Source organism: Bombus impatiens, unplaced genomic scaffold (assembly GCF_000188095.3).
Source record: "Bombus impatiens unplaced genomic scaffold, BIMP_2.2 scf_0503, whole genome shotgun sequence".
NCBI lineage: Eukaryota > Metazoa > Arthropoda > Insecta > Hymenoptera > Apidae > Bombus > Bombus impatiens.
Genome location: NT_176922.1, coordinates 100,097 through 112,520, shown reverse-complemented (window position 1 = coordinate 112,520; position 12,424 = coordinate 100,097). Strand labels below are relative to the sequence as shown.

The following is a 12,424-nucleotide window of genomic DNA, read 5'->3' as shown; positions in this document are numbered from 1 at the left end:
CCGACACCCTTGTCCCGCTCCGTGCGATGAGATAAGGTGTGGATGAAGATTTCCCCACGTAAAAAAAGTTTTTTTTCCGGTATTACCCCGCACCCTCTCCCCGGCGAGCGCGGGTGCCTATGAACGTTCCCTTCACGTAAAAAAAGTGATTTTTTTTCTTTTTTTTTTTTAATTTTTCCATCGAGACAACGATCTACAGTGAGATTCGTTATAACGTACCGCAGGCGTACCGAGCGAAAATTCAAAGTCGATTTTCTCGAAAATAAAGCCTCAAACGAAAAATTTTTATTCTATATTTTCGACTTCTTTTTTCGCGTAGAATCACCCCCTTTCCGCTTGTACCATCAGTTACCAACTACTCTGTATATTAGATATCGATACGTGTTTTATAGAACCCGAAGCTTCCTCGATTCGGTATATTTCTACCTCCTTTAGTCAAAATATACTAATGTGAAAATATATGTAATATTTTTTCACTTTATAAAATATGTTGAGATATTTGAAAGTTTCTATGTTTTTTACATGTTAAGTAAAGATATATAGTGTATAAAAATGTACAGTCTATTACGAAATATGCAATGACTGAATATTTTAAATTGAATGAAGAAAAACAAAGATGGCACAGAAATTGCGTATATAATAAAACTTTAATTTTCTCTAATTTAAAATATTATAATTATATTTATATTATATCATATTAATATCATAATTTTAATTCTCTAATTAAAAGGAACAGAACAAACGCCGTAGTCCTTATGGCTGGCATCGTCTATCTCTGTTTCGATTCGATTAAAAATAGTTTCGCATAGAATCTGTTCTGCTTGTCGTGAAATATGCAGCTTTGAACTCGCGACTTTCTCTGTGAGGAACGGACGTGCATATATGTGCTCACTTAATACTAATTGAGACCGAATTAACGAGCACACGAATAAAATGGAACTTGAACGTGCTATCGGTCGAGCACCGACGATATTATATTGTAGTTATCATGGTATTCTTCGATCCGTCAACTCTTGTTTTCTTTATCGTACGTACTTCTTCATTATCGGACTACGTCAACTCGTGGTCTGTTGTGTTCTAAACCTTGCTGCGTTCTTTTGATCATTTTCCAGCCAATCGTATTTTCTAACTTGAATAGGTTTTCAGTATAAATAAGAAATATATTAGCTTAAAGTTGACAGTCACTATATTCTAGCTTTACTTTATGTTGGCTCTAATAGCTAAATCGGCTAACTTGACTCTAAAAATAAATTCTTATTTACAATATCCAATACTGTATTCAATTTTCTATTAAGAAAATTATTTGTTATTTTTTTTGACGATTACATCGTTTGTTATTTGAATTCTTTAATCAGATATATAAATGGCTTGAAATTTTCCTAAAGTGTTATATACGAATAGAGAAAATTTTACAGGTTATTTATATTTTTGTAATTTCGAAAAGAACAATTCCCTTAAAACTATTTCTCTATGATTATCACGTAGTTTCTTAAAATCTTCTAGGAAAGAGAGAAGAAAGTTTCCGCTCGAACGATTACTAATCTATTCCAAATCGTGGAAGTTTAATGTGATTACATTACTATGGAATTCCTAGATGTGTGCAATTCCGGAAATAATTGTGAATCAAGGAAGATACACGAACGCATACGTGTCGCAAATATGTTCAGGGAAATGCGGCAATCCCGGGAAGGACGCGCGGCTTATTGCCAAAAAGCCTGATTGTCCTTGTACCTAAGTGAGGCATTCGAGTTTTTAGTTGTTAGTCAGAGGATTACAGAATCGTTTTTCATACTTTGTTATATAATTCCAGTTTTTTCGATGAGAAAAAGATTGGTGATTTTTAATACGACTCATGCTGTATTTATAATATAAGTAAAATCGGTATAAAATTAGCAACAAAAGGATTCTTATCTTTTTCGATTTAGGGAGATGTACATCTGTCTGGAGATCCGTAAAATAATTTCGAACTCTTAAAAAATAATATGTACTTTCTAAATTTTGTATATGTCTATCCTATTTCTTTAATGATCTTCTTTTGTTTTTAATGTATTTTGTCACACGTTGTGACTCGTGATTTTATCCTCCAAAGTCATTTTTTTTCATCTTCGAGTCCATCGATTTTCTCTTAAATAAGGCTGTATGTTTTTTTTATAAACTAATCGATGCACTTTTTATTGTTTATGGGAAGATATTGAAATACTTGTATCTGGAAACGATTAGATTTGAAGATATTTTATCTTTTTATATGATAAAGATTTTATAGATGTAAAGGTATCTTATTTTATTTTGTAAAATTAATTGTATGAAAGACAGTGAAAATATAAATATAGGTTTTAGGTCTTTCTTTGTTTTTCATATGATAAGTTTCATAAAATTAGAGTTAATAACTTTTGTGTAATATTTCTTTGCAAATAATATATGATATTAACATAAATATTAAGATAAAAGGCGAATCTATTTATTATAAAGAAATATACAATTATATCCTTAAAAATATCAAAATAATCGTATATGTTTATTTATACATATTTTTATTAAAAAAATTTTTTATTTTATTTTATTTCATTTCTCAAAGTTTCTTTAACATAAGCTTTTTCCTTTAGATGCTTCTTCCAAAATACTTCGGCCACGAAAGATGTTAATACAGACGAGCGTTAATCTTCTCATTTCGTCGTATTCGACTTCTGGGCGATTTCTTTACGAAATTCGTGCAGCGTCTTTGTATATTATATTTCGTGTTTCACTGCATCGACCATCAAGGTTATTTTTTAACGCTCTGGGAATTGATCAGATACGAGGTAAGCCTGAATATGCACGAACGGATGGATGGCGTTGATTTGATTACAGAAGCATGTCTGTAATACGCTCACGTAACTTATGAGAAACCGAAGATATAGTACACTAATGCTAAGGTTGACGTGATGCAATAGGGTTTTAAACGAATTAAAGCAGTGTCGCCAAGAATAGGCAAGAAACGCGTATTTGCTAATATCAGCACACCTGTTTCTTAAACATCATTTGCTTCTCAGCTCATTCGGTGGACCTTTCGTTTCGCATAAGTCAATCGCGATTTTACACTTTGTCGTTCATCGATATATTCAGTTGATTTTATCGTCTATCGGTCTTTCGACGAAAAGGAACGTATGTACCTGATAACAATGTCAACACGAGGATTCTCAGGTGAAAAACGTTACTGTTCATGAAAGGAATGAAAGTAAGAGTGTTGTGATGTGTCATCTGTATTTATAAATGTCCATCACATGTAGTTGAATGTCGCTTGGAACTTGGACTATGGACTACATTTTGCATCTTTATCATTTCCACTTTCGACGGTAGTTGAATTTGTTTTTAACATTGAAGTTGGACAATTCCGAGTCTTCCGTTGTTCGAGCAGTAAATAATTATTTTTGAAGAATGTTTCTGTGTATTTTTCGCATAATATCGGTTATTTTAACAAGTGTTTCCGATAACTGTAATTTCGATAATAAGATTTTGGTTAGATAGTACTAACGAAATAACTTTTAATAAAATGAAAATGTGTTTCAAAAGTAAATTCTGTTTTTCAAGTGTAAAAATATTATGATTATAGAAATTTTCTTTCCCAAGTAATCCTTTATATGTTAATGTTTTTATCGAACACATGGTTTGTTTTCAAATAAGGTTATGGTATGTATAAAATGTCTTATCTTTAATCGTAAAAATATATATTCGACAGGAACATAAGAATTCATAGAAGAATATATAATTATTATAGCATTCATAGTATTATATATAGTATAGTATAGTATAGTATAGTATATATTATATGTTATTCACAGTATTTATTCCTTTGTATGAAACAACTCGTTCAAATTAACCATCTTTAAATTACTTTATACACATCGTGTGCATTCAATTTCACATACTTCATAGAAATCGAAATGAATATCATCCATAGTTATGTCGAGAATTGTGAAATTAACATAAAACTAACCTAGTAACCTAAACACTTCTACTCAGTTTGTTATTCGCCTTATTAAATCGATGAACATATGGAACAGCATATCTTTAGCTTTTTATTTATTTACTTTTTAATTTATTTATATACATATATCCATTTTATTTATATTTTTGTGTTTTGCTTTATATTTTTAATTTGCTTTATACACTTGCATTTATCTTTCACTTGTTTATTTACATTTTCAAATTTATTTCACACTTAATCAACATAATCGCGATACTTGATTTAAGACAAACTCTCAGAATATAAGAAGATATAATTTAAATCTTTTATGAATGCAATTTCTTTTTTAGTGTTTAAATAAATATCTCAAGGAACTTTTTTCAGACAGCGAACTAGGAACGTTTCGACGAACTACATCCCTCAGATTGGCAAAATCATCGAACTCAAGTACCGTCAATAGCAATCAATCGTACGTGTCGTCGAACGATGGAAAATCATCGGTGTCCATAACATGGACCCCAGATAAAGGAGATACCATACCAGTTCGGCCCGCCAGGCACTCCGCACCTGCGATCGACGCACCTGCGCCGGAATACCTCGCCAGAAATCTTCTGCAGCTTGGCTGTCCCGCCGTGTCAATGCCCACGTAAGTCTCTCTGATCTATCGTGTGTGGACTAGTAACGGTTCAGTGGATCCCTCCGGATACATTCGTGGCAGAGATAGCGATTTCCGCAAACGCAATCGTCTCCGCGTTCTCTATCCCTCGTCTGGGATAGGAATACTGCGCATTTTGTTGCGAGAGGCTGACCATTGAGTGGTGCATAGGGTGTGTTACTTTAGATATAGGAGGATATAGGACCTCCCGTCCAGTGAATTTTGTGGAGATAAAATTATTTTGAGAATCGAATATTGTGATTAAAAACATAGAGTCGGATATGGTTAGGATAGCGGTATAATAAGTGGAAATAACATAGTGAGATCATAAATTAAAGCATTAAACAGAGACAGTCGTCGATGTGTCAATATTTAGGGCTGTATGTATCGCGTAGAGGTCCTCTGAATTTTAGACTACCAAAGTATTTCATTAAATCTGGATTGGTTACAGTGTTTGATTAAGATTATGATATTATAACGTTGTTGCTTCTTGTTCAGTAACAATCGTTATGCAAATAAAACTTAATATAAGATATTAAAGATTAGGACAAATATTTTTTGCACAAGGAATCTGAGTTGACGTCGTACGGACCTGAACCAGGCTCAATGTCCTTGCATTTTCCAAAATGTCTCAAATTACTTGTTTTGACACCCAAAACATGTTAACTAATTGCTGATTAATTTTAAAATTACATATCCTTTTTAATTATCACGCGTTATTTCTACATATGGTCATTTTTGTTCTTTGTATTCTACAAATCGTTCATATAGAATCTCGAATTTGTATCTTGCATTTCATCGTCGAATATATTTCGTTTTATTGAATGAAAAGTTTCTAGCTCATCGACGATACAAATATTTTATACAGATTAAAAATTCAGGATCACAGTCATAAAAAAATTTCGATCCAATTTGTAGACAACCCTACGACAGAATCAAAAATTTTCATTCGCGCTGGACCCGCGATTCTTCCGCTACGCTCCTGCCAGTCATCGCGATGCACACCGGTAGTTGCTTAATGAGGAAATTATTCTTATTTCATCAATCCATGAGGCAATTAAACGTCCACCGTAAACTCGTATCAGCCTAAGATGTGCACGTGTATCGCTCTGTTTCACTCGCGCTATTGCGGTCACCACGCAATAAAGAGAGACGGAAATAGATTGGGTTAGTCCGGGAAACAACATCGCGATCAGCTGACCGATACCGCGGTCCCTCTATCGGCCGTTTTTCCGAGATAGCGGTGTGTGCAGCGATGCGATCCCATCGTTTCAGTTAGATCGCATACATTCCCACGTGTACACACGTTTACAAATCAACTCGTCTATATAGCTATACAACCAGCAGCGTGGTGTTCGGTCAATAGCTGGCAGGACTGGCGCAGACGCGCCGAAACAGCTGAGTGTGCGTTCACGTACATCCAATGGTGCTGTACCATTGGCGTACATCCGCGAAAGCCTCGTCTAGTAGCGAGGAGTCGCACGAGCGCGGACTGCAGCACGTTCGGCACACCGCATTGCTGTATTTTCACCGCAAACTTTTGTTGGAATCACGTAGTCCACGTTGTATACCCTCGCACTTTGATCGAGAACAAACCAAACGAGTTTTGCCTATTTTCAAAATACTCAAATTGCGTCGAGATGAAGGAAGTTGGTGCATCGTGTTAGAAGAGGGATTCTTCGAAAGGTGGTTCGAATCTGTCGGTGGTTAGTCTCCGAATACAAGAGGAAAACAACAGGAGGAAGAGGATTTGCGAGAGAAAAAGTATTTATATGTCATCCGATAAAAGTTTCATTGATCTGCCGAGCAGCTTCTCAGAGAAAAATGATGCTGCAACCGTATTGACGTTCGAACGTCTCCACGAAAAGTTGTCAAGGTCTTCGTTGTTATGTAGCATGAAGACCGGAAGGAGTGGATAGGAAGTCTGGAGTAATTGAAGCGACTATTCGTGAGTCGTGGGAGAAGACCTAATTTTAAGTCAGTTTTTGTATGTGACTGTGTAGCCGTGTAACGTGGGACAGTGGCGCCCCTCTACTGGACTGCTAGCTACGATAACACTCATCGCAGGTGTGACTTTTTAAACTCGTTTCTCGTGTCATCCATTACGTCCCGTGTCCCATAACGGTATTTTGGCCAGCTATGTATTTCTAGACGTCACGAAAGTTACTAAATCACAGACTCATTCTTATATTCGTCGATTATGACTCTTAAATAGAATCGATTTTTCATGTTACAAATAAGAAAGAAACTTTCTTTCTTTTTACCTTGTGCCCTATTATCTTGAAATTTACGTCACATAGAAAAAAACGAACCTTAGTGCGCGTCGTCTCTGTAAGGTTAAACATGTCATCGTTGACGTATGTGGATCATTTCCTTCGCGTTGTTGCATCTAATATAAGCTCTTATTATTCTATTTCCTGTCTATTTTGGTGTATTTTAAACTGCAATATTTATTCTATATTCGATCTCAAAGCAACGAAACATTAGATCGTTATACGTTATTTCCACAAATTTCAAACAAAAACTTTTTAAAAATCGTTAAAGATAAAATTTGCTAAATCCAATAATAATCTTATACTAATTCCTTCGGAGCAACTTCATAAATATCAAAAATCGCAATAACTATGCGAGAAGTCACGATTATCGACTGTCGAATTAAATTAATTTATCGATGAGTTGGATTTGCGTCGCTCTGTAATCAAATCCGTTGTTTGCGACCAGTGTCGTATAAATTTCAGATATCATGCAGTGGTCGTTGGATAAAAAAAGAGCATTTTTAACGAGGAATTCGGAGGGAGACCGACAGTGTATTAATTAACGATATTTAAGATAATGATCGTAGACCGATTTAATATTTCGAATGTATCGTCTTTTTTCAGACCTCGTGGAGGAGTAGGATCTGAGCCTCCGCAGAGTAGCGACAGCGATGAACATTCGACGACGCATACCCAACAGCAACAACAACAACAACAACAGCAACAGCAGCATAGTCATGGGCATGGGTATGGACAAGGACAGGTGGATATCTACAACTTGCCCAAAGTCCAGGTGTCGGGACCATCGAACATTGATGAATCCTCTTCCGTCGTCAATGGGTAAGTCTGATGTTATCCTTTTTCATTTATTTCTGACGATGATCGTTTAACGTTTATGATCATCAGCATATTAGAAGTCTGATGCACTGTAATAACGTAATTTTCCTAGAAGGCTGCGGATGTTTATGCATTTATGAAAAATTTGAATGTGCCAGAATATATATTATATGGGAAGATATGAGAAATATTCAAATATTTAGAATAATATTTAGAAAAAAAGTTCTATTTAGATTTCCTTTCCTTAGTTGTGTCTGTGTTATCCGTGAAGAAATTTAGAAGTGAATTTACTCTCGGGGAACTCTTAAACAATTGAACTAATATTATTAGCGAAATTTTACAAGTCTCAGAAAGTACCAATATACATATTTTCTTATGTAACAGATATAAGTTTGGTAACAAAACGGATGAAATGTCAGAAATAAATTGCACAAATTTCAAGTTATTTGATTATTCTTTCCTAATGAATTATTGTGCAAGAGGATCCAGTAACTATATTACAAATAACGTTCAAAATAAATATTTTTATTTATTGTATAAAAAAGATGAGAAAAATGCAATGCATAATTCATCTAGATAAATATAACCCTTTGCAGTTGAAAAAAGGAACACAACTCTATAGTTTACTTACTCTAGAAACATACAAAATTTGCATTGCAAAGCCAACCTAGTATGTTGTCTCAAACTTTCTACTGCATAGTTCATCACTCATTTGACTTTCCTTGCAAATGAACCCAATATTCTGGCCTCGCATTTGCACGTATAGTTTTACATAAGACTGTTAGTATATTCTCTTAATACATATATCGATCGTCAGTGCATCATATTTAGTACACCAGGTTGGAAATTAACACTGACTGCTTTCAAGCCACATAGTCTGTCCGCGATGTTACCTGTTTTCTTGAAACTTCTCCACAAGTCTGATCGTGGATTATAAACGAATTTATTTGCACTCTGCCTGTAAATATTATATTTTCAAAAATATTTCGCTTTACGCATATATTTATTTAATGTTTCGCAATATTCTCAGATCAATCGTCTTTGAGATACTTTGAGTAACGAAGTCACTGATACACTTCAAATAAAAAAGACACTAACTTAAACTTACAATGATACACTAAAAATACTGTTCTCCGAACGTTCTTAAGACCAGCTCGTAACAGCTTTTCACGATATACCTGTACTTGACTTCCAGTTTAGCAATCCACGTAAGAGAAAGAAACATGTGTTCTACGTTAAAATTAGTCGCTACGTACATATTGTACAGGTTTTGATTAAATCTGTATATAATTCGATACGATGTTGATAACGCCAAATATAGACAGGAAAAGGTGCATCGTGGTTTCGGTATGTTCTATCACGTGGTTCGTTGACGTTGGATCGATTCGTTCCGCATTGCAAAGCGATAATATTTTTAGCAAGCCCACCTGATATCACGACATAAATAATTTTTTCGATAAGGAAAACGCGAGAGTTCCTCTCTGGCTTCGTCCGGTTACGTAACTTGCCGAGTTCCATCGAAGTGTTTGCGTTTCTCGTGGAATGATTTATTTCCAAGCAGTTAAGAAACGAGCAAATAATTGCGATAAAATATGCATGCGGCGACCCATAGCATCAACTTCCACGAAAATTTGACTGCTCTAGAAAGATAGCTCGTGCGTTATGGAAATTTTCCAGAACCGGATGTTCTTTGACGTGGTATAGTAGAAATGGGATTAACTTTGGCATTTTTAGGGAATTACAGAGTAGACTCTTGGTTATCAGAACACGGACTAATAGAACGAAAGATGTTATCGGAAAACTTAGAGATGGTTCCTTGTAAAGAGAATGCCAACGATAAATTCTTCGCCCTTTGCACCACGAATTTTATTTCGATTTCGTTACCAGCAGCTCCCAACGCTTTTAAGTGTTTTATTTGAAATTTACTTTAATTAAAAGATAAGACAATTTAAATAAATAAAGGGAGAAACAAATTCATTTAAATACCAGTTTTATTCACACTATTGTTGCATTTTGTAATTTTTAAGTGTATGATATATCTTGAAACAATTTCCAGGATACAATCCTGGTTTTCTTTCGCACATTTCATAAAAAAGGTAGGACTGAAAGAATGTCGAGTGGAACTCGAGAAAGGAGCTCCTGAGATAAAAATCGAGTCACACTCGACATAGAAGTGCAAAGGGTTAATAAGTACTTCTCCAGTTACTATTTCTTCATTCGTCCTTCTCCTGCAATCTAATAAAGTTTAAGGAAATTGAAGCATTTATTACCATAATTGCAGTTTTCTGAACTCCTGTGTCTATTATTCCAGTACATTTTTTTATCCTGATAAAACAATAAGTTACTTTATTTAAATCTTCAAATGATATTGCGTTTGTGCAACTTTTACGAGAATAATCCTATACGTTACCATTAAAACCGTGTAATACTTGTTTCCTATATTCTTCGTATAACACACAGTTTACTATTACAGATTAAAATCATTCGTAATCAATATGACCTTGCTACGTCTAAAATGGGATTTCTTCCATCCAATCCAGTTTAAATCGGAGAAAAGTCACTTTCCTTTTGCGTTTCTCCGCCAGATTTAGACGCGATCAATTATTACACGTGTACATACACTTCCGTTCGTAAGTAATTAGGACACTGGTTTCATGCGAAGTACGACAATGGATCTAAAGTATCAAGGAAGAAAGTTGGAATTTTATACTCACGCAAAGTTGCAATTCAATGTACTATGGGAAAAGGAAAGATTTATTAAGATTACTTTGTAAATCGTAAAGTTGTAAAAATTATGTATAAATTTTATTAAAAGTTATTCCCGCGGCTTCGCGCCAAAAGGAGAAATAATACGGTGGCGGGCCTTTTTTTAAAACGGTACTTGCGCGTAAACCGTTACACGTCGATGAACGGATTTTCCATTAGTAAATAAGCCGCAAGCATTGGTCACTTATTTTTAGATCAACTTTTATACAACCAAGGTTGTGGCATCCATCGATCTAAAAATATACTCTTCTGGAAATTCCTTTTTATTCGACTTATCGATTGCCCGTAAGGTAGTTCGAACGATTGCTTATGAATCATTTAACGTCGCTTGTCTTCTAATCGTGAAAATGTACATGAAACGCTGATTAAACGCTCGAGGTTCTACCACGCTTTCTGAATCCGTGAAATATTTTCACGTTGAAATCTTAAAAATCTCACATTCTTTTATGTAAGTATTCGTCGTCATCTACACAATGCAAAAATATCCCCTCGATCCCCTTTATCGTAAAACAAATAAAAAGGGGAGGGTAAACATTGCTCCGAGAAGGATATAACGTTTGTCTTTAGTATCTTTTATGATCTAATTAATCCTCTCATATCCATGGACGAGAAATCTCGTGACGCAGTTCCATTTACGCTACAAACGAAATATCTCGAGCGTCTGTTTTGCGATATTTCCAATTGGATGCGGTTTCGGTTAAAGAAAAAATAAAAAAGATATTTTTGCAAATGCAACATATTCTACGTTCAGCATTGCCAAATTCTTTCGTTCCGTTGATTTTTGTTTGAAACGATGAATAAGATACTAATCTTAAGCCTGGACGTCTTCAGGGACGAAGTTATTAAGGCCACAAGAAGGTAATTATTTTTTAATTTTTAGTTTTAATATTTATCGAAAATATGTTTGTAAATATCAAAAAAGTTAACAACTGAAAATCGCTGAAATTGAAAAAAATTGGGATAATGCTTTTTATGTACGATAACCTCAAATTCCAAAAAGTTTTCTATTCCATATAATATGTACATCTATAAAAATGATCTGTGACAAGTATTCGAAAATTTTTGTATGTTTTTTTTTGTACGTAATTACGAACTCCATGTTTGTGAAACGGGTGCAAGAAATAGAATTGTCTGTCGTCGTGTGTTCTAACGAGCGTTTCGTGGAAGGGGAAAAAATGAGCAAAGTACGAGGGACGGGAGGCTATTCGAGATTCTTGCACGGGTTTTTCATGGTGCGACAGAGTGCGGAGAAAGCCAGCGAGAGACCAAGTAGATACAATATATTGTGTATATGGCAGCGTTTTCTAAATTTTTTCGAGTTTCATGTTATAACAGTGAAATAATCTACCTGCATTTAAGTAAAAAATACTTTTCAAACGATAAGGACTCATTAAGAGCCATTGAACGAAAACACGTTAAAAGTCATTAAACCAAAAGACGTTAAAAGCAGGCTATACAGGGTGGTTGGTAACTGGTGGTACAAGCGGAAAGGAGGTGATTCTACGCGAAAAAAGAAGTCGAAAATATAGAATACAAATTTTTTTTTAATTTTTTTCATCGAGACAATGATCTACTGTGAGATCCGTTATAACGTACCGCACGCGTACCGAGCGAAAATTTAAAGTCGATTTTCTCGAAAACAAAGCCTCAAACGAAAAATTTTTATTCTATATTTTCTATTCTATATATTCTATATTTTCTATTATTCTATATTTTGAGGTTTAGGTGACCATCTTGGGTCATCAGCTGTAAAACATGTGTTCGTTGTAGCAACACTGAAGACCAGAGTTTTCTTATACCAGAGTATAAGGACAACTTGATGAACATAATGAGTCAACAACTAGTAAATACTCGGCGGGTTCGCTAGCTACGCTCGTAAAGGGCGTATGCTGTAGTAGGATGTCGCGAGTTCGAGACCACTCTTGGGCGAGCCAAGTGGAAAACCAAATATCATCTAAGAAGGTATAT

General features: G+C 34.8%; 1 protein-coding gene across 3 annotated transcripts in view; it reads left to right on the top strand.

Moving 5' to 3' along the window:
* Nucleotides 1-12,424, top strand: part of LOC100748054 (GRAM domain-containing protein 2B) — an 89,745-nt gene that overhangs the window by 5,236 nt on the left and 72,085 nt on the right. Inside the window, exons 2-4 of one of the 3 annotated variants that reach the window (XM_012387969.3) lie at nt 2,604-2,798; nt 4,328-4,589; nt 7,478-7,693. In XM_012387969.3, the coding sequence (XP_012243392.1) occupies nt 2,604-2,798; nt 4,328-4,589; nt 7,478-7,693 (673 nt within the window). Of the gene's footprint in view, nt 1-2,603; nt 2,799-4,314; nt 4,590-7,477; nt 7,694-12,424 lie in introns of all 3 variants that reach the window. The other 2 variants (XM_012387971.3, XM_012387970.3) reach the window with 2 other exon arrangements.